The sequence below is a fragment of the Carex rostrata genome, chromosome 32 (genome assembly GCF_964058835.1).
Source record: "Carex rostrata chromosome 32, lpCarRost1.2, whole genome shotgun sequence".
NCBI classification, from domain to species: domain Eukaryota; kingdom Viridiplantae; phylum Streptophyta; class Magnoliopsida; order Poales; family Cyperaceae; genus Carex; species Carex rostrata.
This window is the reverse complement of record NC_135949.1, coordinates 3,383,206-3,409,370: the sequence shown is the minus strand read 5'-3', so window position 1 is coordinate 3,409,370 and position 26,165 is coordinate 3,383,206. Positions and strand designations below refer to the sequence as shown.

Genomic DNA, 26,165 nt, shown 5'->3' with positions numbered 1-26,165 from the left:
TCAATTTTACATTATACAATATTCAATTTTACAGTATACAAGATTCAACCCAGTGCTAATAACCGCTAATAACTAACTCTAACTGCCAATAACTTCCTATAATTGTATTTTTCGAAAGTACAACCTTTTTGTCATGTTGTGCAAGTTGCAATCTTTTTTTAACTATTTTGGGACCACTTCAAATAGTTGCTGGATGTTGTATAATTAACTGATATATTTTATGTGATATGTTGTATAATTGTATAGCATGTAGAAGTAATTTTACAGTATTTCGGACAAGTCAAAGCTGTGGACAAATGGTGGACAAAAGATTGTGAACAATTAGACGCTTCCTATTTCTTTACCTCTAGCATAATTCTATTTTTATTACCCAGAGAAATTCTATCTTTCAAGTAACCAGTTGATTTTTAAATTGACTTAGAAAGAAAAAGTAGCAAGAAAGAAGGCCTCTGATGCTGACAGCGGGCACTTTCTTTGAATGAGCAGCAAACAACTGCATGTGAGTGTCTGATCAACGTTGATACAAAAGACGAAGACTCGAGTCAAAAAGTAGAAATTAAGTTCAACAAGTAATGGACAATTATTGATGCTTGGCTCCACCGAATTGAAGTTCTTTCTCTATACGTACCCTGTCTTTCCATAGGAGACTTGAGTTCAAGCTTCCAATTCGTATTCATCAGTTTTTTATATATTTTTTATTTTTATAATTTAGCGTTAATATATAATTTTTTTTATAAACCATAATTAATATTTTTTTTATGAAACAATTATTTTAAAAAAAAATCATAAGAACTGAAATGAAATGTCATTTCGGTCCGAACTTTTTTTTTTTTTTTTTGGAAACCAAAATGACAATTCAGTCCGAGGTATTTTCACAATTTTTACAACATTAATTTTTTCGAAATCTGTGAAAACGGTTCAGAGCAAAATGACAATTTGGTTCAAAAAAAAAATTTCGGACCGAAATGGCATCTCGTTCTTATGGTTTTTGTAAAAACCAAAGCAACCATGCAAGTTGGTTCGGTAAAATGTATTTTTTTATCTGTGGTTTCTAAAAGAAAATTCTTAATATAACCTGTTTTATTTGATTTAAGGCTCGTACATTTTTAAGAAATCAATATTCTTCATTAACATTTTGGGAATTGGATTATTCATGATATTGTTAGACATTTTCAATTAACATTTGATGAGTTAATCTAAACTTTTAGTGAAAAATTGGTTTCAAAATAATTTACAAAATAATTTTTGATGAGTAAATGTTGAAAGTCAAATCACCTAACTAATTAATATTTAGAAGAAATCTCCATCTGAATTTTGAATCTGTGATCTTGCATTTAGAGAGCATTATATTTGCCATTAAACTTTTAAAGGCAAGTCATATTTAATTGTTATGTTTCAAAATTATTAGTTTTTCTATGGTATAAAAAATATTCAGTTAATCCCTTGTTAATAAATTCTCATCTTTTAAAAAATAATACATCCACATTTCCACACACCTTCAAAATATGTCAAATTCATACAAATGTGATGCAAATGTGATGAACTTAATTAATGCAGATCTGATGATCAGGCGGCAGTAGCAATGTGCTCTCTCAAGCTTCAATCCAACTCAATCAGCAAGTTCTTTGAAAATATAAAAATTAATCACAAATAAAAAGTGCCAGCTTAGTCTTCTCAGGTCAACAAATAAAAAGTTTTCTTTAAAAACGTAAATTGAATCAGTTACTTTAGCTAACTTATAATCGTCTTGCTAGTCAAAATATAAAATTAATCACATTTGGGTACTTTTTTGTTGTTGTTTTTCATATATAACAACTGGCAAGGAGCGAAGAGCTTTTTTCAAAGAAAAAGAAGAGAGCTTTCGTAAAGGTATTAATTAGTGACCCCATTCCACCTAAAATATTCATTCCCACTCTCGTTAAATAAAAAATAAACATTGACTACTGTACAAAGTCTTCTCCACACCACTTCTCCTTCCTCAGATCTCAACACTCTGGTGCTCTTTACTCTACACACATTTCTCACATTCACCACTCAGATCTAAGGTTCTTTCCTAATAACCTCTTCAAAGAAAACTACAGAGCAAAATGACAGGGTATTTGATAACCTCTCTGCTCTCTCTAGCCACCGATTTGCTCCCCTCAATTAGAGCCTCTGTGCAGGCTCCTTCCTCTTCATCAAATTCTAATAACTCCGAAAGCGGGCGTGCTCGAGCTTTTGAGGAGGCTCTGGAGAAGCTGATGCGAACTCTGGAGCGGATCAAGGCCACATTGTACGATGCTGAGGAGAGGGAGATCAGAGACCGTTTTGTAAAGCTATGGCTCAAGGAGCTGAAGAAGGTAGCTTATGATGCTGAGGATGTGCTCGGCGAGTACCGGTATGAGGTCACCCGTGTCCAACTAGAGGCAAGAAAGGCTTCTGAAGCTTCGGGTTCTCACAAGAGAAAGAAGATGGAGGTTAGTACCTCGTGCATATAGATATTAAAAATTATCTTACTCGTGCAAGTGTTATTATTCTTGTTGTGTGGTACTAAAACTTAGTAGAGGATGTTTCAATTCTTTATTTATTTTTTAGCTGGGTGAAAACGGAGTCAACCGGATACAGATCCGGATAATTCTTTGATAAGAGAAATAGTATTCGGATACGGATAGGGCTAGCAATGAGCTAGCTCGGTCCGAGCTAGATTAAGCTCATAGCTCGCTTATTTTAACAACGAGCGAGTCATGAACGAGCCAACATTCGGATTCAAGCTAAAAAAGTGACTCGTGACTCATTTGTTTTGACAACAAGCGAGTCGAGCCAGCTCGCAAAAGCTCGTGAACCAAAAATCTAAATGTAGATAATGTAATATAAAGTTAACTATCATAAATTAAAGTTTGTAATTAAATTCAAACGTACTAAAATACTAAATTTCCAAATTCGTGCCAACATAGTTTTCAAAATAATTCATGCATACTAAATTCGCATAAATTCATATTTGGACCGAATTGGCTTTGCCAGCTTGCGAGCAAGCTAGACTCTAGCTCAAACAATGAGCTAGCTCGTTAATAGCTCGGTCCATTAACAAATGAGTTAAAATGCAAAGTCATAAACGGTCGTTAATAGCTCGGTCCATTAACGAACAAATTATTAACAAATGAGTTAAAATGAAACAAATGAGTTAAAATGCAGAGTCATAAACGGTCCACGAGCTTTCTTACCACCCCTAGATACAGATAGAGGTGCGGTCCACAAACTTTCTTGCTATCCCTGGATAGGGATAGAAGGTGCGTAAATGGATCGGCATGTATCTGAATCAAATTTTCCAACCCATTCTATCTCCGATATCTTACTGCACGGCGCTTAGAAATCGGAAAAAGCTTATATATTAACCATATTTATTTTCCGCTATGATTGTGGGACTAAAGATATATCTGAAGCATCCGGACACCAGACCTAGCCAGCGCATCTATTTCGCTGCTTTATGAGGCTTGTACTTCGAGCAAGGCTTTGACTAGCTTGAAGTCTTTGACTCGTTTATTTAATTTTAGACGAAAAGGCTGTTGCTGCCATATATATATTATTATAAAGGCAGTTAGCCATCTAGCTTCGCTTTGTATATATATCTTTTTTTTATATAAATTTCTATTAATAATTGTCTCCATTTTAAATCCAGCCGGCATTCAATTATATCTTTGATTTTAATTTGATATTTCCATAAATTTTAATTACAAATTTAAATAAACTAACTTAAGTTATTAATTCATTTTCATATTTGAATTTTGTTAATTAATATTTGTATCTTAAAGTTTAAATAATTTAATTATTCGACAATTATTTATTTCATATCCGTATTCGTAAATTATCCGCTTCGTATCCGTATCCGTTTAAGACGGATTTGGTTTTGAATTTTGATATCCGTTTATTATCTGTATCCGTATTCGTATCTGATCATTATCCGACGGATGCAGATATGGTATCAGCATTATCCGCTCTGAACCCGCCCCGTTTTCATCCCTATTAATCCACCGGAATGTATGGTCACTTGTTATATTATCAGCTTTTCCAATCTAACATCAGAGTGGTGACATAATATAATAAATTTCCAATCTAATTATCATTTTTAAGTTAACAAATTATGAATTTTGGCATACTTATATAATATATACATTTCTTTTTGGACAGTACATTGTGAAAATTCCTGATGGCATGGTTGATCGGCTTAAAAAAATAAGAAGTCGATTTGATGAAATAGCAAAGGATCGTAAGGCTCTTAAATTAAGGAAGAGTGATGGGCCGAGGCGTCTGAACAATAAACTTTTACGACCCCCAACGGGTCACATGGTAGATGAGGCAAGCATTTTTGGGAGAGATGCTGAAATAAAGGAGGTCATCGATTTCTTACTATCTGAAAAAGAAAAGCCTTTTTCGGTCATTTCAATTATTGGAAAAGGTGGTCTCGGAAAAACCACCATTGCCCAACTGGTCTACAAAGAGATGAGGGTAACCCGGTGCTTTGATTTATGTGGGTGGGTATGTGTCTCTGAAGAATTTGATGTTGGGAGACTCACTAAAGCAATCATTGAATTAGTCACCAAAATAAATTACGGTTTGAGTGAGTTGAGTTCATTACAAGAGAAGCTTGCACAAACTGTGAAGGGAAAAACAATAGTGCTTGTTTTAGATGACGTGTGGAACGAGAATCAAAGTCTTTGGGACTCGTTAAGGGTTCCTTTTAAAGAAGCAAAGCTGGTCAGAATTCTCGTGACAACTAGAAATCAAAAGGTTGCAGATGTCATGCAAACAACGACCTGTTTTAGGCCAACTAACATGCCTGAAGATTCATGCTGGCAGTTGTTTCAAAATTATGCATTTCATGGTACAAGTGACACTATGCCACCACACTTGGTAAAAATGGGAAAGGATATTATGAGGAAGTGTGGTGGGTTGCCATTGGCTGTGAAGTCGATTGCAAGCCTCCTTATGCATGAAACAGATGAAGAAAGATGGATAGAGATTCTAGAAAATTATCTTTGGGAGTCCTATCCATCAAATGATGTATTCTCAGCACTTCAGATCAGTTATGCTCATCTACCTCCCCATCTTAAGCCGTGTTTTTTATTGTGCTCAATGTACCCAAAAGATTACTTATTAGAAAAGATGCATTTGATAGAGTTATGGATCTCTCATGGCTACATTGAGTCCAACGGCAAAAGAAGAATCACAGAAATTGGTGTTGAATATTATGAGGAGTTAAAACAGAGGTCCTTTGTTGATGATTTCTCAAGTGGATCTAAAGAACGTTGTAAGTTGCACGATATAATCCATGATCTTGCTCGACTTAATTCTGAGAATGAACATTATTCGATGGAGATCTATCAACCACTCGATATTCAAAAGGAAAACGTTCTGCAAAAAGCATGTCATTTATATGTAGGTGGTTGCTTTGAATATGTAAATCAAGTTCTCCAACAAAATCTGGTGGGTTTAAGAACTCTTTCTATCAAAATGAGAGAGTGCTATGAAGATTTAGAGCACGAGTATTGTATAAACAATATCGAGGCAATGGAACTAAGTTTAAGGCTTGGGGAATGTTATGAAGAATGTTTCATAGATTTTGAAATATGTAACCTCCCAAAATTTAAAGCACTCAGGGTATTGGAATTGGAAGGGTATTATTGGATAAGAATTCCTGATTCCATTTCCGAGTTGAAACATCTAGCCCATCTTGGTATTAAGACTCCACGTCTTGAAACATTGCCATTATCCATTGGCCTCCTTTACAACCTACAGACTTTAATTTTTGAGGTCTATGATGACTTGGAGGACTTTGAATATTTTACTGACCTTGATTATCCAAGAAATTATCGCCCGCATGGGCATGTTTATTTTCCAGCAATAAAGACAATGAAAGCATGGGTGAATGTTACAGATGTAGCTTGGTTAAATGATATGACGAACCTTGAAGGAAATCTCACTATTCATGGAATGAGTAATTTAAAAGATGCCCAGCGTGCTAACATGAGAAATAAGTGCAAACTTGAAGCTTTGTATATAGACTGTGATCCTGATTTTGAGGGTGGGTGGGATGAATCTGCGAAATCAATGTTGGCAATAAGACTCCAACCAGAAATAAACTTCCATGATGATGGTTTTTCTTGGTTAGAATCCCTCAAAAAACTTAGAGTAAAATCTTATTCTTCTGCCACAGTGCCGGGATGGATGTGTGATCCATGTTCCTTGCAATCAATTCAAGAAATTTGGTTAGATAATTGTGACGAGATTGAATCTCTTCCATTCAACAATCTTCACACTCTCAAGCACCTCGTCGTTCGTAATTGTGATGGTTTTCGAGTTCTACAGCTAGAGCAGATGTCCTCCCAGCTTGAGAAATTGGAGATTTTTCGTTGTCCCCGCTTTGAGTTGATTACTGGACTAGGGAATCTGGATATGTTAGCTACACTGAAAATTGACTGGTGTAAAGTCTTGAAATCAATAACAATGGATGGACTACAGTTGGTGGAATCTATTGAGCCAATTGGTGATTCCTCTCATGGAAAGCCACATATCGGCCGACAGATTATTTCAACACTTACAAGGTTGGAAATCTTGTTAGTTTGCTGTGACGAGATTGAATCTCTTCCATTCAACAATCTTCACTCTCTAAAGCACCTCGTCATTCATAATTGTGATGGTTTCCGAGTTCTACAGCTAGAGCAGCTGTCCTCCAAGCTTGAGAAATTGCAGATTCATGGTTGTCGCTACCTTGAGTTGATTACTGGACTAGGGAATCTGGATATGTTGGCTACACTGGAAATTTCCTGGTGTGAAGTCCTGAAATCAATAACAATGGATGGACTACAGTTGGTGGAATCTATTGAGCCAATTGGTGATTCCTCTCATGAAAAGCCACATATCGGCCGACAAAGCATTTCAACACTTACAAGGTTGAAAATCAAATACTGTAAATTGCTTTGTGTTCTGCCAGATGGATTGATTACATCAATTGCAATTGCCCTGATGCGGGTGACAGAGCCATTCATCACTTGTGTCCGTGTTCTTCACTGCGGTTGCACTGACTTTGAAATTGGGGATCGATATTAATCAAATCAGGTTCATAAATTTTTCTATTATTATAATAATAATTATTTTAATATTTAGATTTTACACAACTGAACTTTTTTGATTTTATGTAACTATAAGCCTTGGTAGGATGTGTTGACTAATGAAGTTGCAAAATTACCTGTTTCGACAAATAAACATTTCATATTTATATTACTTGTTTGTTACTGCTACAAAATTAAGCTCTTGTCTAACTTTTTTTGCAGCGTTCTATTCGATGATGTCTTCCTTTGGCCCACAAGAACATTTAGGAGTCCCCTGCTTGTAGATCCTTGATAGAAATAAATTTACTATTTAATTTATTATATGATTTGTAATACACAGAAATAATTTCCTTTTCTCATGCGGATTCATTTTCATTGATTTTTTTTTCTATACATTTTTTTAAGCAAGTCAATAGTCAATTTTTGTATTGTGTATGGTAATTGGCCAATTTTCATGGGGGATTCATTTTCGTTGATTTGTAATACCCAATTTTTTGTCGTTATTCTTATTTCTACTATTTTTTTTTTCTTTAGCCAATATATTTGTATTGTGTATGGTAATTGGAAGTATTAATTAAAACGAACCTTTTGAAGGAACAAAACCTACTAAGCCTATCCTTTTAAGTGGAAAACAAATATTTGGTCCCGTTTTTGTTATCGCACTCCAAAATTTTTGCATCTTGTCTATAGCATTGTTATATTTTAATATGAGTAGAACTAGGGTGCTCTTAAGCTCACCAAAATTTTGGTGAGCTTAACTCTAAAACTCATCAAATCGATTTCAAATGACGAATTCGAACCGTTGAAACCCGCCTACCTTACGTGTGATGCATCTACATGTAAAATTTTTAAACATTCGAATTAATTTAGTATAAAGTCAAGCGGTCAAAAAACGTTCAAAAAATGAATGCACTAAAATTAATATTAACATGAGCCTTTTCAAGGAAGAAATCCTATGAAGAAGATCATTTTCAATGAAGAAAACGAAAAAAATTATACACTGTTAAGTATAAGAACACAAAATTAACAAAGTTAAATCGTTCCTATATGGGATTTTCGATAAACCCAAGTGACAAATCCTTTGACATTTGAATGCATGGGAGCTTTCTGTCAATTAAAAACAAACATTTTAAATTTGCAAAAAAATGACTAAGCTGACCTTATATAACACCAATTAATGAACATGTGATTCGATGAGATTTCAATTAATATAGGCAGTACAATAGATAGCCTGCCATGCATAAGATTTTAATTATGTAGACAAAACCTAAAATTTTATCGGTTCTTCTAAACGACTGGAAATTATTTTCGGCTTTTTTAGTTAGGGAATATATATATTTGTAGTATGAGGTATTTTTGGTTCCTTCTGTTAAAGCAAATTTTCTATACAATTAATCCATTACCCTGTATTAATTTTTATATTATTTATAAATAAAAAATACTGTATTTATGCATTCCTACTATATAATCTCTTCAGCCCAGTCCATCAACACGCTGTCTGAATTTACTCATTGTGATTTTGGAGCAAAGATCTTCTGTGATTTAATCTTTACAAAAGAAATATGCTGCCGGTGAAATGTAGAGAGAAACCGGGTCACCAAGTTGATCACTACATAGATCTTTTACGATACCGTCATAGGAAACTAAAAATTGAGGAGCGAGAACTAGTGGGTCCCATGTAGTTTCTGCACTCCTACAGCAACAGGGTTCAGTTTGTGGCTGCATTTCTACAACTATTCGTGTTGAAGTTGATATTGAGTTGATTACTCATCCGCAGCATAATAATAATGCAGCTTTAGTGGCAAAATAGTTGCAATAAAGTTTTAAATGCTAAAAGGTTTGCACTTCTTCACAAAGCCCTTGAAATTATATAACTTGTAGTATTTAAGTAGCGCATTCATTAGTATATCTATATTTTAATGGTGTATATTTCATTAGACATGCATATACCGATTTGAGATAAATTTTCTTTAGAATATGAGATATGTTTCATTCAACTATTACATGTAATTGTGTTATATTGAATAGAAAAAAATAATACATATTTTTGTGCTATGATATTCCATTATATTATAGGAAAGAACATATTTTCACAATAATTACAATTTTTTTTATATTACACTGATAAAATAGTAAAATAATCTTCGTTTGCTAGCCAACAAAATTTATTCCTATTCTTTGTTTTACCTACATAATTTTGTACATAGCTATGCTTTATTATTTTTATTAGATTTGATCAAAATTTATTGATACATAGAGTATTTGATACTAATTAAAAAAAAATTAGAAGTTTATTTCATTTGTTTGTAGATCTTGATTTAGAAATCTTTTTATCAGTTGTTTAATATGATCGAAGCATGCAGAGAATACAAAAAGATATAAGTGATTTATATGTGTCAATCCTTTTTTTTAGCTAACTAATATTTTCAAAATGGGTCAATTTCTTGTGTACCCTCAAGACTTCAATACATTATATTCAGGGTTCTAAATAGCTAGCTATAGCTTTTTCGGACTATAAACGCTAAGCTATGAGATAAAATTACGCTAACTCAGCTACGACCGCTATAGCTATAATAGCTCACCGCTATTACCGCTATATGAGACCCGCTATAGCTATCGCTATGCTACATAGGTTTTTTTTTTGCAATTTATATGGATTTCTGTATTTCTATTCTTATTTCTAATGCTACATGGTCTTCTACGATAAGTATACTAAACCAAACTATATGTTTCTATTTTTATTTGTGATTTATTCTATCATTCTATATCGAGAAATATTCAAATATTAATTCTTCATTTTGATTACTCTTTTTATAATATTCATTTGTAAAATTATTATCGTTCGTTTCAATTGAAAGCTGATTTTGATTATTATTATAATTATAAAATATTTAAATATGTATATTGACTTCATTTACCTTATAAAATTAATTGCTCTTTGTCTATTATAATATGTAATACCATGAAGTATAAACTATTAAACAATGTTACTTTTTAGATTTTTTTCCTTTTTATTTGCGTAATTGATAAAAAGTATAGACTTAGATACTTGTCATTTAGTTATTACATCAATTCTCTAATATTGATTATGTTGATATATAATATATAATATTGATTATGTTGATATATAATATGTTGATTATTAATAGTTAGTAGAAATATATAATATAAAGTTTGAAAAGGGAAAATCGCTATGTGCGATAGCTTCCGCTATAGCTACGCTATTCGCAATAGCTTTTTTTTTTATCTCCCCGCTATGCCGCTATAATCGCTATTTAGAACCTTTATTATATTTATCCTTAACTTTTTCAATACCTTTTTGTTTGTCCTTGAACTTAGCTCACACACATTAAAATTTATATTTTCGATTATACCCCTCCTACATATTACCTTTCCCTTTGACTCGTATTTCGTTACTTGATTCTTTGTGAGGCTTCCACACAATCCCGGTATAATAAAAAAAAAATTCTTCAAATCCTACTTCATTTGAATACCACCAAGCATCTGATTATGCTAGCAACAAGTATCACCCTAAAAAGCAATATATACTTACTATAAAGAGAAATGTTATGGTCCCCAATCTATCATACCCGAGCGCATCCCCCAACTAGTTTAACAGAAAAAGTCTTCCGATTTTGTTTAACTTCCATTTCCAGCACCCATATTCAAGCTTTGAAAGTTTTATTTATAACATTTTAAAATGCTATTCTTAAGATCAAAAACATTTAAACCTCTATATGTAAGCAATAAAATTTCAAATCTGTATAGTTTTAACTTCTAACTATTTTTGTGTTCAACCCAAATAAAGAAAAAAAATCCTTTTTACTCACTATTTTTTAACTTTTCTTTGATCATTCTCATACATTTTTTTAACAATCCGTGATAAATTTATGAATCTAAAACTACGAGCATTTTCTACTCGATTTTCTCTTTCAAATGAGATCTATAAAGAAATACTTTTGAGTTATTTTGAAATCATTTTTTTAAAAGTAAATCCCATGAGCACTTTAATTTTTTACCTTTTAAACCTCAGTATACAACCATTATTTAAACCTCTGAGAAAATTGAGTAAAAAATATTTGTATTTTTAGATTCGCAAATTCATCACAGATTATCGAAAAAATGAACGAGAATTATCGAAGGAAAGAAAATGTGGGTGAAAAGAATATTTTCTTTTTTGGCTTGAATACAAAAGTAGTTAGAAGTTACGACTATACAGATTTAGAATTTAATTAGTTGCTTGCAGATAGAGTTTTAAATACTTGCAAGTAGCACTTTAAAATGTTAGAAATAAAACTTTAAAAGATTGAATATACAAGCTGAAAATGAAAGTTATACATTAAATACTTGGGGACACGCTGCGGAATTTATTTGGAGTACAATTATCAGGCTCTTTAAATTTAATGTGGCGTTGCATAATTGATTATTTTTAAAAATAAAATTTTTAATTATATAGTACGTAACTAAAATTACATGACGTTCCATGAAATTAAGTTCCTTTGAATACTAATTTCGAGATTCTATGTAAAAATGTTGAGATTAATCAAGTAAATCCACGAACGAGCCTTACATCAAGGTCGAAAGTATCTAGATAAAAATATTTTATTATGAGCGTGAGAACAAAGCTTAAATTAAGAAGATTCACTTATTATATCTGTACCACGTTGTACCTGTCCACTTAAGACCAAGGCTAGACCATTTCAAAATTTGCAGTAAGATCAATCATTTCAAATTACGTACCTACTTGTACCAGTCCAATACCAAAAAAATTTAAATGCCATACATTGAATTGGCTTTAATTCAAGGCTCCATATGTATTTAGGTGGTTTCTTAGAAACAATGGGGGTCCATCCGGATCAGATACGGTCAGATTGAATAGTGGTAAAATCATATTCATATTTATTTTTATTTTTTGGATGCGGATATATGGATCGGATATTAAACTTATATGTATACATCTGAAATTAAACTGATACGGATATAATTCGGATCATTTGCATTAACTCAAAAGAGCATCTTTTGAGTTAATACATCTCGGCCATTTGATTTTAAACCTAATCAATCTGGTCACAGACTATAATTCAGTGGCCCTTTAATATTAGTGTGGATTTAGTCCGCACAGATTTTAAAGCGTATTGAACGGTGCAGAAGTATTAACTCAAAAGAGAGAGATTCTCTTTTGAGTTAATGCAGAGAATACGAATTCCAACAAATAGGAGAGATTCTTGAGTGAATCTTAATTAACCTTAGGTGGGCCCGTGAATCCGTTTAGATTCCAACATGAGACGGGTCAGCATGTCAAGTTCGAGACGACGTTACTAATTAAAAACCTTAGATGGTTACTTTGGGTAAGAATTAATGTTCATTCCATATAGCAAATAAGGCCCACTAAAAGCAGCCCAACCCAAATGAATGGGAATCATTCTTTTCGGGCCTGTTCGGCCGACAAATGGGAATGGGCACGGGCACGGAAATTGAACTGAAAAACACTATTCCCACGTGAACAGTGATTCGGCCGAACAGGCCCTTCATCTGCTGGTTCCGTTGGGTACCAATTAATTTCTACCCATTGTCAAGTACTCTTAATTTTGTTATTTTCTCTGTTGAGCTCTGGTCAAAGTGAAGTTTCAGTAAAATTTCATTTTATACAAGCACACAAATACGTTGTTGCATTCTTCTTGCTTTTAGTCTTTCATGTAATTAATAACCAGGCATCATTCTTCAACTTCTTTGCATCAAACATTAATAAAACTTAGGGGTGTAAAAGGAGCGGATTTTGAGGGGATAATGCTGATACTAAATTCATATATATATTTTAATAAACGGATACAAATAGTAAAAATATGTCAAAATTCAAAATTAAATATGCTTTAAACGAATACGAAACGGATAATCTAGAAATACGGATTCAAATAGATACAAAACAAATAATTGCCGGATAATTAAATTATATAAATAATTCACTCAAATAATCTACTTATATAATATAATACAAGTCTTGTAATCAAAACATTTTTTTTAACTAATACCACAAAAAAAAAATTGTTTTGTCTGATTTTATGTCTATACAATAGTCCCACAACATTATAATAAATGAGTTTTGTAAGATCATACATAAGAGAACCTCTCCTAAGCCACGTGATTATCTTGGGTAAAAATTTCAATCAAAAAACAATCTTGGGTAAAAGTGTTCTTTGGGAAAAGGGTTGCCCTTTCAGAAAATCAAGAGCCATTGGGAAAGTACAGAAATTTTTATTAACATCTGACAAAAGTATTAAATTTTAAAATTTATATTTTATACACACAAATTTCGAAATCTGTCCAAACCAGAGATTAAATTCTCAATTTTACACAAATTTTTCACAAAAAAAAAATTCCGGTTCTAAGAACCCGAGATTAAATTTTCGGTTCTAAGATTTTTTAATTAAACAGAAATGTTTATAATTTATTTGTTTATTGTATTGAAATATTAGAAATATGTTATATTTTTTTAAAGTAGATGGAATACTATATAATTTGATTTATTAGAAAAATTGTGAAAAATAATCTGGATCAACATTTTTCAAGCTACATATTTTACGGCTGTATGTAAAATTAAAATAATCCATTGAGTGTTATTTGAAAAAAAAATGTTTTGAATTTGAGTTATTGATCCCTGTTCAAAAGTCACTTCTAAATAAATATGTAAAATATTTGAATTCTTCTATTTTTAATTTTTTTAGAAAACAAAAAAATTCTGACAAAAAGTTTCGGTGAAAAACTTTTTTTCAAAAATAGAAGATTCCAAATATTTTATGTATTTACCTTAAATTGACTTTTGAACCGGGATCGATAACTCAGATTCCAAAAAAAATTATTTTTCAATAACATATCAAGAAATATTTTAATGTCTTACAGCCATAATTTACCCTGAAAAATATTGATCCGGATTATTTGTCACAGTCTTTCTAATAAATCAAATTATATAGTGTTCCATCCATTTTAAAAAATATATAAAAAATATTTCTAATATTTTAATAAAAAAATAACTTATAATATTTTACGTTTAATTAAAAAATATTTAAAACCGGACATTTATTTCCGGTTTTGGAATTTCAAAAGCAAAACCGGAAATTTATTTCCCAGTTCTGGAAATCCAAAACTGAAAAAATAAATCTACCGTAATTCGGTCTAAAACAGGGAAATAAATCAGCAGTTTGGACAGTTTTCGAAATCTTGTCAAACAGAATATCGATTTTGAAATTTAATATTTTTTTTGGATATTAATAAAAAATTCGGGAAAAAGTAAGTTGTGCCAACGGATTTAACTGGATTAAATTTTGATACCGCTATGCATGGCTTCTGCTAATTAATCGGATAATTAGCAGATATATGCTCATTTCTTGGTAAAAAAATATCTGAATACGTATCCGGTTGTGTTATGGATTCTGATTCAGTGCGGATTATCTGTATCTGTTTACACTCCATTAAAACTTATATCTGTTGAAAATGATCTATCTTACGAATGATATAACTACATGTGAAAATTTAAAATTTTAGAATTAATTTAGCATAAATTCAAGTGATAAAAAATATATTCAAAATTGAAAGGTTAATAAATTAATTTTAATGTATTAATTTTATTACATGTAATTTATATGCTACACGTCACAATTGTATGTACCCAACAATGTTGATGTCAAATTGAGACTCTAGTTGCAAATGGATTTAGTAGGTAGCTTATTCATGCAAATATTTTTTTTTTGTCAGATTGATTTTCTGTTATATTTTATCTAATTATGTACAGTATGTATTCAGAGCAAAATTTCCCTTCGTCGCTTGTTTTTTTTTTTCTTTTCATTTTTTATATGAGTCATTTTTATCTATTTAACTCATGCAACTCATGTTATTTATTATGCTGTATGGACTCATAAATAAAAGTTATATTATGCTATGGTTATAAATTAAACATAAGTTATGATTTTTAAAAAAAAATTAATGCTTCAAGTCGCCATGTAGTTTTAATAATATAGAATTTGGAGGTAGCCAAAATCCACTCTTGGGCCTAAATTAAATTCTATGAATGTATTAAAGCAATGTTAATGTATAAAAGCAAAATGCAAATTGAGGCAAGTACTTCACAATTGAAACATTGTATATTAGTCAACCTAAAAATTAAAGTGCAATACTGGCTTTTGAGGCAAGTACTTCATTATTCTATTTCAATTGAAGGTTAAGTATCAGTTTGGTGTCAATCTGAAATAATTTGATAGTCTGAGTTTGGATTTTTAATTCACGTTTTTTTTTAAATGTTAAATTAAGTCTCACTTTTTTTTTTCTTACTATGTGTGAAGACAAAGTTAATGCATCACCCCTCTCTAAGCTTGAAATTAAGGAGGAAAAGCATGATATGAAGTGTACATATTGTGTTATTTGCATGGGTATTTTGAATGAACCACAAAATTTACAGGAGTATTACTTAATTTTATCTCATATATAGTTCAAATTCTTTAATTTTTGATGTTCTAAATATGCTATACATACACGTGTATGTATGGTTTTATGCCATGATTATTATTGATATCAACATTTGTCGTTCTTCTCGTTCAAGTTTTAAACAAAATGTATTGAAATAATTCAGATTTTGAAGGAAATTAAATATAAAAAGGTGCAATATACGGCATTTTGTTGTGTTGCCAAATAAAGAAAAGGGGGAATTTCACATATACATCTCAAAAAATTATAAATTACATATTTTTCTCTCTAAATTTTGTAATTATATTTTTAGCATTCCAAACTTCGAAAACTCACATATTCACCTATTTTACATTTTATTAAAGGAAAACAAATTTCAACAGACTCAAATTCGAACCCGATATATTCCTCTATCATCCGATCTGCTTCAGGTATGCATCTCCTATTTGTTCTTCTTTAGTGACTTGTTTTCATCAACAAAAACTTTCGATTTTGGTTATGCATCTGATTCTCTCTTATTCCTTATTGCTGCTTTATCTGTGTGGCTGCCCTGACAATCATTCTTTAGATTTAGGCTTAGTCTTGAGATGCTTATTCTTTCATTTCGTTTTATTACTCGTGTACTTAAATGTCTCTAAATATGTCATAATTTGTTGTTGTTAATAATATATGAGATCAACTGTTTATCATGAACAATATGCTTAAATATATAATAGTGAGATCAAGTTAGGTCTAACAGTTTAATTAGTTAAACATTTGTTGATTCAATTAATTCTATTTTGATATATATTTGTTACTTGAATTTTGAGATTGTTTTCGTCTGGAGATAATATATATATATTAAGAGGACTGGAATTTGAATCCCATGGAATTTTGTTTAATTGATAATTTCGGATATATTAATTGGCTTCCTGTTCTTATAGCATACTTTCAGGAATATAGAAGACATAATGAACAGTAACTCAGACTACGTGATTTGTCCTCATAATTATTATATTTTTGAAAAAAAATAAAAATATGAAAATGATTTAATTTTTTTGATAGAAGTTTGAAACACATAATTAATAAGTTATTTAGAGGATGTAGTTGCGTCTCATAATGAGATTTAAACACTAGTAGAGAATGTACAATTAGTGTCGCCTCATTAGTATCGGATGTATTTAAAATGCGACACTAATACTATTCGTGTCGGTCAAAATAAATAGCTGATACTAATAGCTAACAATTAGTGTCAATCAATTACAAAAATCCGACACTAATATTTTAGTGTCGGCTGTTTATAAATAGCTGATACTAATAGTTGACAATTAGTGTCGGCTTTTTATAAACAGCCGACACTAATACTTAGTGTCGGCTGTTTATAAAAAGCCGACACTAATTGTCAACTATTAGTATCAGCTATTTATAAACAGCCGACACTAAACTGATACTGCAGCTGAAAATTTTACGGCCGATACTAAAGCTGAAAATTTTCGCGCATGAACCCGCGCTCCATTTTCATTTTCAGTCCCGCTGATTCTCTCTCTCCCACTTTTTCACTCATCAAAACGCACATCTCTAGGGTTTTTCAAAACCGCGCATCCCTCATCGCTCTCTCTAGCTCTCCCGCCGCTCAGCCTTCGCCGCCGCTTGCTCTCTCTCACGGAGTCCATCTCCTTCCACCATCGCTTGCTCGCCTCAGGCGTCGATGCCGCTGACAGGACCAATTCTGGACACAGTTCTGGACGCAATTCTGGACGCGATAGGGGCGAGCTAGCAGTATTTCTGCGATTTTTTATGTGTTTGTCGCTCCCTCTCACAATTCCTCTCCGATCTCTTTGTTAGATTCCTTTTATAACTCTTCTCTCTTTCTAATTTTCAATTTGTTTTTTCATTCAATTTAGGTGTTTTTCTGATTTCTCTTGACAACAGGAAGCTACAACCACTAGTACAGAATAGCAAATTAACCACGGTCAAAAATTAAAATTACTCACGGATTCTCTACCGTGAGTAATGTGGACGTTAGTAAAAGTGAAGGTTTATTACCACGGTTGCCGAACCGTGATAAAATTAGTGCTCCAATCTGGATACCCACGGATTAGCATTTCATTTCGCCTTTTTAGCCACACCCTTTACCCACGGCTAACTCATTTCACCTTAGCCACACCCTTTCTCCAATCTGATTAATTAGCGTTTCATTTCACCCTTTTAGCCACACCCTTCACCCACGGCTAATTCATTTCACCTTTTAGCCACACCCTTGCACCATTTTAGCCACACCCTTCACCCACGACTAACTCATTTCTAACTCATTTCACCTTTTAGCCACACCCTTAACAGTGGCTGTTCTTTTAGCCCAAATTTAGTTTTAATATTAATATCTATTTTTCATGACTAACAATATCAATATTTAGTAGCAATTGCAAATATCAAAAATCACGCAATTTGAACAATATATCACTACATAATACTATTTAGAGTTAGACAACTCTCAAGACCACATCATAATTGCACTTACATAAACACTACCCTACACTATATAACCCACATACCTAAACTAGACAGTTAAACAGTAAGAATTACAAGGTATTTAGAACTATAACTAGAATTAAGCTAATCACTTGAAGTGCTCATCCATGAACACTCTAGCCCACATGCCCCTTATTTCATGGAGCTGATCCATTGGAAGAGGCGCAACACCTGGTGAGGGAAACTGCATGCAAGATTATAAAATGTTAAATGAACTCAAGTAAATTTAGAAAAACCCCATAATTTTCTTGGGAAACCTAAGTATGAACTAAAGAGGGATATTGTGCAACAGCAAGGCCATTGCATGCCCTTAGATAAAATGATGTATAATAGAACTAACATACATTCTTTGGAAATGTTTTTTGATGCCTTGTGATGAATGAGTGCATGAATTTCATCACATAATATCCGCACTCCCAACCCAAGTACTGCTGCTGGCACTGAATTGCAAAAGTAGAAAGGTTATTAGTTTGAATTTTTTTGGTAGTTGTACAAAGGAATATAAACAAACCAATTTAGATTAAAAGTAAATATGACAACTATATTATATTTAAATTAGTGTGTTAACCTTGAGCATTCTCCAATGTATTTTCAAATTAAGCTCCTTAGCATGCAATCCTCCTTCTTTAGTGTACTTTAGAAAAGCCCTTAAGAAAAATAAAGGATAGTAAAATAGTGTTAATCAGAGATTAGAAGAATAACTATTTAAAATAATGGAAATAAAAGATAGTTTAATTGATTACTTACTGCATGTAATACTTCATGATCTTATAATCTGTTGGCTGGTTTGGATCCATCACAAACACACTATTTTTACGAGGACAAAAGAAGAAGAAGATCCAATGTTTACTGCAGTTTTAAATAATTTTAATATTTAATCAACAAATAAGATTAATTAAATATAAAAAGTTGAAGTAATAGATGTAAGTTTAATCAACTGACTCTTGAAAGACTGGTGCGAGGACAAATGGCTTCTCTTGGGCTTGGGATTAAAGGAGGACAAATGGCTTCTCTTGGTTTTCTTTATAAGGTGTATAATCTTTTTTCTGGTTACAGTGCAATTTCAATCGAAAACTTTTATTCGACTGTCCTGAAAATAACTAATTATAACAGGGATCACATAGACGAGATCATGGTTGGATCGGTCTGTTTCGTCAAGCATATATCATAAATAGAGCAAATCAATGGCATAATACATATATTTAGATCAATTAACCACACAATTTCTAAACCAAACCGTAACATACTCCAATTCAACATACTATTTAAATTATTTAAAATAGTTCATCAAGACAACTGAATAGTATGGTCTAACTACCATTTTAACAATTATTTGACCACTAGAATAACCCATCTTAGGCAGTTACTGAATGAAAATACAGAAAAATCGATACTCACCAGTAGAGAGACGGGGGGCAGCGTTACGCTGAGCGGCGGAAGGAGAGGGTTGAACCGAGGTTGCTAAGTACCAAATAGTTGCGGTGGCAGGAGAGCGGCAAAAAGAGAGGCGGAGGGGCTGAACCGAAGGAGAGCGGCAGAGGGGCAGAACCGAAGGAGAGCGGCAGAAGCAGAGGGCTGAATCGCTGATCGCAGAGAAATTAATTTTGAAAAACACGAAGTTGCTGAACGGTGGAGGGGCGGAGAAATCAGTTTTGGAAAACCCTTGAAAAACCCTTTGTATTCAATTTTTGCGTGGGGAGACAGAGGACCGTAAAATTTTTGCTAGATACTAGATGTAAAGAGGATTTTGCGAAATATCGTGTAACGAATGAAGTATGTTTAAAGTTTTGAGCTATTACACAAAAGGCATTTATTTTTTGTTCACGATAAATCTGTGTCAACCATAAATAATCCATATGAAAATAAGTAATCAGAGAAACCGGATTTGCATATTTGATTCATTTATGTAACAAAGAAATTTCATGCAATCACATAGTAATATATTAATATGGTTCTATATATTTGTGAATTATTCGTGTTTATTTACACCGCTAAACCAAAGTCGAATTATTTGTTTGTCACTATATATACACGATTATGTTTGTGTTTCCATTCAATATACAAAAAGTAATATTTTAAGAAAAACAATAAACAATGCAATTGATTTTTATTTAAAGATGAAATATTGAAAAAGTATATGAAAATGGAGAATTTTTTTTGTAAACCATAAACAATTAAATGAATTTTACGGAACCAATATGATGATTTTTTTTAAAAACCATAAAGACCGTGGGATCCGTTCGGTCTTACAATATTTTTTTAATAAAACATAAATTTTTTAAAGACCGTGAGCACCGTTCGGTCTTACAATTTTTTTTTATAAAACAGAAATTTTTTAAATTTTTTATTTTTTGTATTAAAATATTAGAAATGTTGAATATATTTCTTTAAAAATAGATGAAATACAATATACTTTGATTTATTAGAAATATTGCAACAAATAACCCGGATCAATATTTTTCAGGTCGGGTTTTTCGCAGCTGTAAGAAAAATTAATATATTTCTTTATGTGTTATTGGAAAAAAATAAAAATGCTTAGATTATGAGTTATTGATCCCGGTTCAAAAGTCACTTCTAGGCAGTGTTTTAAAATGCGGTTTTGTTCATGCATGCGGAAGGCCACTGCATACCGCATATGCGGTATGCGGACGCATATGCGGATTTTCATGCGGATTTATATATGCGGATTTTAAAATAAAAATTCACGTATATATATATATATAGAGAGAGAGAGAGAGAGTGTGTGTGTGTGACTAATGTGCATTCGTATGCATACGTTCCAAATTTAAAATTTTAAAATCCAAAACGTCGATCCGAACCGTTCATCTTGTTCTCCATATTAATATGTGGTTGGAGACCAAATTTTACATTTTTCTGAATTTTTTTACTATTTATTAAGCTACTTTGAAAATTGCTGATCCAACGGTGGCTGCTGATCCGCATGGGAGGACTGCATGGCCGCATATTCGGACCGCATGGCCGCATTTTTAATCTGCATATGCATTTTTTTATTCCGCATGGCCGCATATTCGGACTGCATATGCGGCCGCATGCTCAAAACCGCATGGGATGACTGCATGGCCGTTTTGAGCGCGGCTGCCAACCGCATACGCATATGCGACCCATGCGGCCGCATTTTAAAACACTGCTTCTAGGTAATCCAGAAAATATTTTGATCCTTCTAGTACATTTAATTTATGAAAAATTATATCTATTTTTGCAAAAAAACAAAAACTTTATTTAATGATTATTATTCAAAAAAAATTCTCAAAAACTTTTTTCTCTCTTCGGCATGCCAATGCAATAATTTTGCATCTTTGGCATTTGAAAATAACCGTTTCAATCTGAGTTTGATGGGCAAATACCATAACATTTTAGCCAGAGGTCCATTTTTCAAATCATCATAATTACCATTTGTCCGGTCTTTCCTTTTATACCGCGATGTACCACATATTGGACAAGCATGCAAGTTTGCATAATCATTCCTCTACAACACACAGTTATTGGGACATGCATGTATTCTTTCAATTTTCAGACCCATGGGGAGCACTAATTTTTTTGCTTGATATGCTGAATCAGGTAACACGTTTTCCTGTGGGAGCATTTTGCCTAAAACCTTTAATAAAGATGTGAAACCTTTAATTATATAGGACTTTATATGTTAAAAATGGAAACTTTTTTTAATTCGTTATTTTTTAGAATTTTTTTTATAAAAATACTATGAAAAGTATGACCCATTTTGTTAATTCACCAACTTTGTTCCAAAATTAACTTTGTCATATTACAAAAATAATTACATATTGCAAATAACCAAAATACAAAAAAAAAAAAAATCTGACCTATACAAAAAAAATATATATTTAGATAAATATTTTTTTTACTGAAATGGGCCATGACCCATTTTGTAATTTTTGTCTTAATTTATTATTTTTTAAAATTGTTCTATTTACTTCATTGCTATAATATCAAAGTCATTAATTTCTTTTATTTATTTATGTCACATGACATGATATATATGAATGAATTATATATATTGTATTTTATTTTTTAAAATTTAGCACATAAGCATCTAAGTCTGAATAAAGCTGTGACACGTGTAGCTAGATTTGGTGACAATTCATTTTACTTATCCAATTAGATCATAATCATATTTTTTTTTAATAAGAATTTTATTTTTGACGGAACCAAAATTTTATTTCATTCTTTACCCACGGCTCAAACATTTTGCCACACCCCTTTACTCACACCCCTTTTACTCACCGATCCATGTCATGGTTGAATAGCGAACTTTTTTCTACTCACACCTCATTAGCCACGGTTCATCCAATCAAGCCGTGGGTAAATAGAATCCTCATTCTTTACTTACAGTAAAGTTTTTTGAACCACAACAACCACGGTCCAACCGTGTATATATGTCCTCCGACCATCTCAATTCCTTGTTTACCCACGGTTCATTAAAAAATTTCGGAACCGTGACTAATAACATGTTAGTAATTAACCTTTTTGTACTAGTGAACGACCTTTCTCCACTAATGGTACATTTTAATATGGTTCTCATATTTCTGGTATTAATCTGATTGTAATTTTTTGTATAATATATGTTTCTGAATAGAGCTCTCTCATTTGAATTTACCGTTCACCTTGCATAGGTTCTGATTTCTGACACTACTCACGAAGCTGCTACATGGAGTTGTGTGCTTGCTATCCATTTACAATTTTATTATATTATGTCATTTTTACTTCTTAATTTTAGTTTTATTACGATGTACAATTTACTGCAATATAACTCTTATGATGATTAATGCTGAACAAACAAACCAGATAGAGAGGTTAATACAACACCTAAAATGATAATTTATTTGTATTTCATTGTAGGTTGTAGATGCACCTTCCGATTTTAGGAATTAAATGAGGATTTCGTGTTTAATTCTTTGGAAAGTACTATTTGAAAACAGTTGCATGCTGAGTGAAGAAGCTATACTTAGTAAGAATTGGGTGCTTTCGAGGGCATATTTGGGAACATTTTTGTTTTCTCTATCTCTTTCTCTGATGGTATGTACACCTGAATTTTATTTTGCAAATTGTGGAACAAAGGTCTAGTTTAATGATCTGCAGTAATTTTTTTGTGGTTCCAGTGCAGGTCAGAAGAGGAGCTTTCTGGTGCAATTCAGGCTACAGAAAAGCTGATCCTTGATTCAAAAGAGAAGGTAGAGTATTACTGTACCATGATGCAAGAGCTTGTAAGCACTCTTTTCACTTGCCTTTGTATATTATTTTTAAAATATATTTCCATATTTGATCTTAAATTGGAAATTTTTTGCTGTTTTCTTGCTTATGAATAATTCTGGTTTTTTCATTTTTGCTAAAGGTTCTTTACAAAAGTCGCTGCGACACAATGAGAGATTCTAATCCTCGTGACATTTGTAAACTATTTTATGTTGTTAGTATATCATTATTTGACTTATTTAGTGTAAAATTTGCAAGTTGGGGTAAAGTCACATGCCATCATACCTGTACCAATGATCTTAAGTCTCAATATCTTGATCCATGCATGACCAGACCATGTAGGCTCCATGGATAACTCATAGGCCATCATACCAACATATCGGTATACTTGTACCAGTGTTCAACACAAACAAAACCAAAAGAAATCTATACTGGTACAACATATGCCTAAAACAGCCCTTGAGACCAAATCAGATAGAAATACTGGTTCCAGGCTAAATTAAACCAAGTCATTACACACACATATAGACAACACTTCCATGAGCATCCCTGAACACAAATTTTCATTTTTGGAATTTTCTATGATTTATAGTGAATTTTTGAAATTTTAATTTTTTTTAAAAAAAAAAAAAAATTAGTATGGGCTATTTAATAAAGAGCCGACACTAAAAGTAAGGCATTAGTGTCGGCTCTTTATTAAATAGCCGACACTAATACTTATTAGTGTCGCATTTTTATAATTAGCCGACACTAATAAAGCATTAGTGTCGGCTATTTAATAAAGAGCCAACACTAATACTTATTAGTGTCGCATTTTTTATAATTAGCCGACACTAATGCCTTACTTTTAGTGTCGGTCATTTAAAGAGTATTAGTATCAGCTCCATTAGTGTCGCCTAAAGTCCGACACTAATATCAATAAACAACTGATACTAATTCCAAGTTCTCCACTAGTGAAAATATAGAAATAGAATATTTTGAAATTTATTAAAACTAAATCTCTCAGCCATGTGATTACATATTAGACGGATTAATTAGAATAGTATTAAGAAAGTTAATTAAATATCTTAACAGATGGACGGATAATACCTCATAATTAATTATCAGATTCGACTAGTGGAGAATTTGAAATTAGTGTCGGTTCTTTATGGGTTTTACTATCGGACTTTAGGCGACAGTAATGGGGCTGATACTAATACTTCTAAAAGACCGACATTAAATGTATACGAATTAGTGTCGGCTGGTTATTAAATAGCCGACAGTAATGAGAATTAGTGTCGGCTTTTTAACGTATTAGTGTCGGCTAATAATGAAATAACCGACACTAATGACTATTACTGTCGGCTATTAAAAATGATTAAAAAAGATTTTTCTACTATTTTTAATGAATTTTTTAAGTTCTATTTTATGAAAATCTGTGATTTTTTTCCTTTTTTTTCCTCTTTTCTGTTCATGGTACACAACATTTGGTACTGAAAACCCCCTTACCAACACAAAGTAGGATGATCAGAAAAAATACGAAATAAATCACACATGTAATATGGACATTTTCATGAAAAGAAACCCAAAATACATGTAGCCAATTGCTGAGAATAAAATTCACAATTAAAAGACTGAAAATGACATGCCCTTGCATAACAAATTCATGAATCTAAAATAGAAATAAAATCTATAAAAATGTGAAATTTGACCCAAAAGTCTACATAGTTAAGTAAATGATTAATTATGTAATAAAAATACAAGATCACATTCAAAAATCAAGATTAAAAATTCAAATCATGAGCTATCAGCATATGAACTATGCAATAAAATTGGTTGAGTGTATAATTTGACAAATTGATAAAAAAAAGATACATATTCAAAGAGTTAAGAACCAAGGTGTACGATCATTAATTACAACATGATCAATCAAGGTTTCATTCATATTCAAAGAGCAGCTCCAATTTGATAAAATAATCAAGGTTTCATATGAAGAAATGAGCTCCAATTTGATAAAAAAGAGAGGTACCAAACCAAGAGTTAAGAACTCAAATCTAAACGAAAGACCAAATTGATGTTTCCCTCAAGTTCCCTTTGGTACCGGAGTATGACTTACAACATTAATTACTATTGCAATTATTATAATTTCTTTGTAAAAATAGCTAAATTTAGAGGGAAAATTCTTACCCTGAGATATGGCCGAGAAAATGAGCAACTTGAGAGATATAGTAGCTCAAATGCAAGAGAGCCAAGTAGAAGAAGAGTAAGCCCCGGCCAGCAGATGTCTATAAATATGAAATCAAACTAAGAATATATAAATTCACTTTCAATTGCAAATGTGGTTCCGTTGAATAGAGTAGAGTAAAGAACAGAATAGCACTTACGTCCAGAAAATGCAGAAAGTACAGTGTTTTCGCGTAGAGCTCTCTCAGCGTGGCTGGTTACAGTGAACCAAAAAACCTAGCTAGAATCGGATATCAATTATATAAAGGAGAAGAATTTGTTTCACAACCGACACAAATATTTAATGTCGGCTCTTTATATAAAACCGACACTAATAATCAACAATTTGTTTCACAACCGGCTCTTTATAATTAGCCGATACTAACTATTAGTGTCGGCTCTTTATAAAGAGCTGACACTAAGTATTTGTGTCGGTTAATCAAAAAATCCGACACTAATTCTTTATTATTAGTGTCAGGTAATTTTAAAAAGCTGATACTAATGTTTTTAGTGTCGGTTTTGGTAATGAACCGATACTAAAATATTAGTGTCGGTTTTTTAAGGCGACACTAATTGTATGTTCTCCACTAGTATTCCTTCCCGGTGTTTCTCTTTTTGTAATGCATTTTATTATTATTATTTTTTTTAATGTATGTTAGTTAAAAATGCTTATGGTTTCTTCGGATTTGT

General features: G+C 32.0%; 2 protein-coding genes across 2 annotated transcripts in view; one reads left to right on the top strand and one right to left on the bottom strand.

Moving 5' to 3' along the window:
- The first annotated feature begins 2,067 nt into the window (after positions 1-2,067).
- LOC144548109 (uncharacterized) overlaps positions 2,068-26,165 on the top strand; it is a 36,725-nt gene continuing 12,627 nt past the window's right edge. The window contains exon 1 of the mRNA XM_078296806.1: positions 2,068-2,456. Coding sequence (XP_078152932.1) covers positions 2,088-2,456 — 369 coding nt within the window. The 5' untranslated portion in view covers positions 2,068-2,087. The remainder of the gene's footprint in view (positions 2,457-26,165) is intronic.
- Positions 18,136-19,049, bottom strand: LOC144547697 (uncharacterized). Its single transcript, XM_078296401.1, has 5 exons — positions 18,990-19,049; positions 18,795-18,896; positions 18,616-18,694; positions 18,392-18,487; positions 18,136-18,231 (listed from the first exon to the last, which is right to left on the bottom strand). Exons 2-5 carry the CDS (start codon positions 18,842-18,844, stop codon positions 18,136-18,138), a joined length of 321 nt encoding a protein of 106 aa, XP_078152527.1. The 5' UTR covers positions 18,845-18,896; positions 18,990-19,049.

Coding starts and splice junctions, on each gene's coding strand:
- LOC144547697 (XM_078296401.1), bottom strand. CDS start 18,844: ATGGATCCAAACCAGCCAACAGATTATAAGATCATGAAGTATTACATG. Junction 18,488..18,615: donor TACATTGGAGAATGCTCAAG/GTTAACACACTA, acceptor TTTGCAATTCAG/TGCCAGCAGCAGTACTTGGG. Junction 18,232..18,391: donor AAAAAACATTTCCAAAGAAT/GTATGTTAGTTC, acceptor TCTTGCATGCAG/TTTCCCTCACCAGGTGTTGC.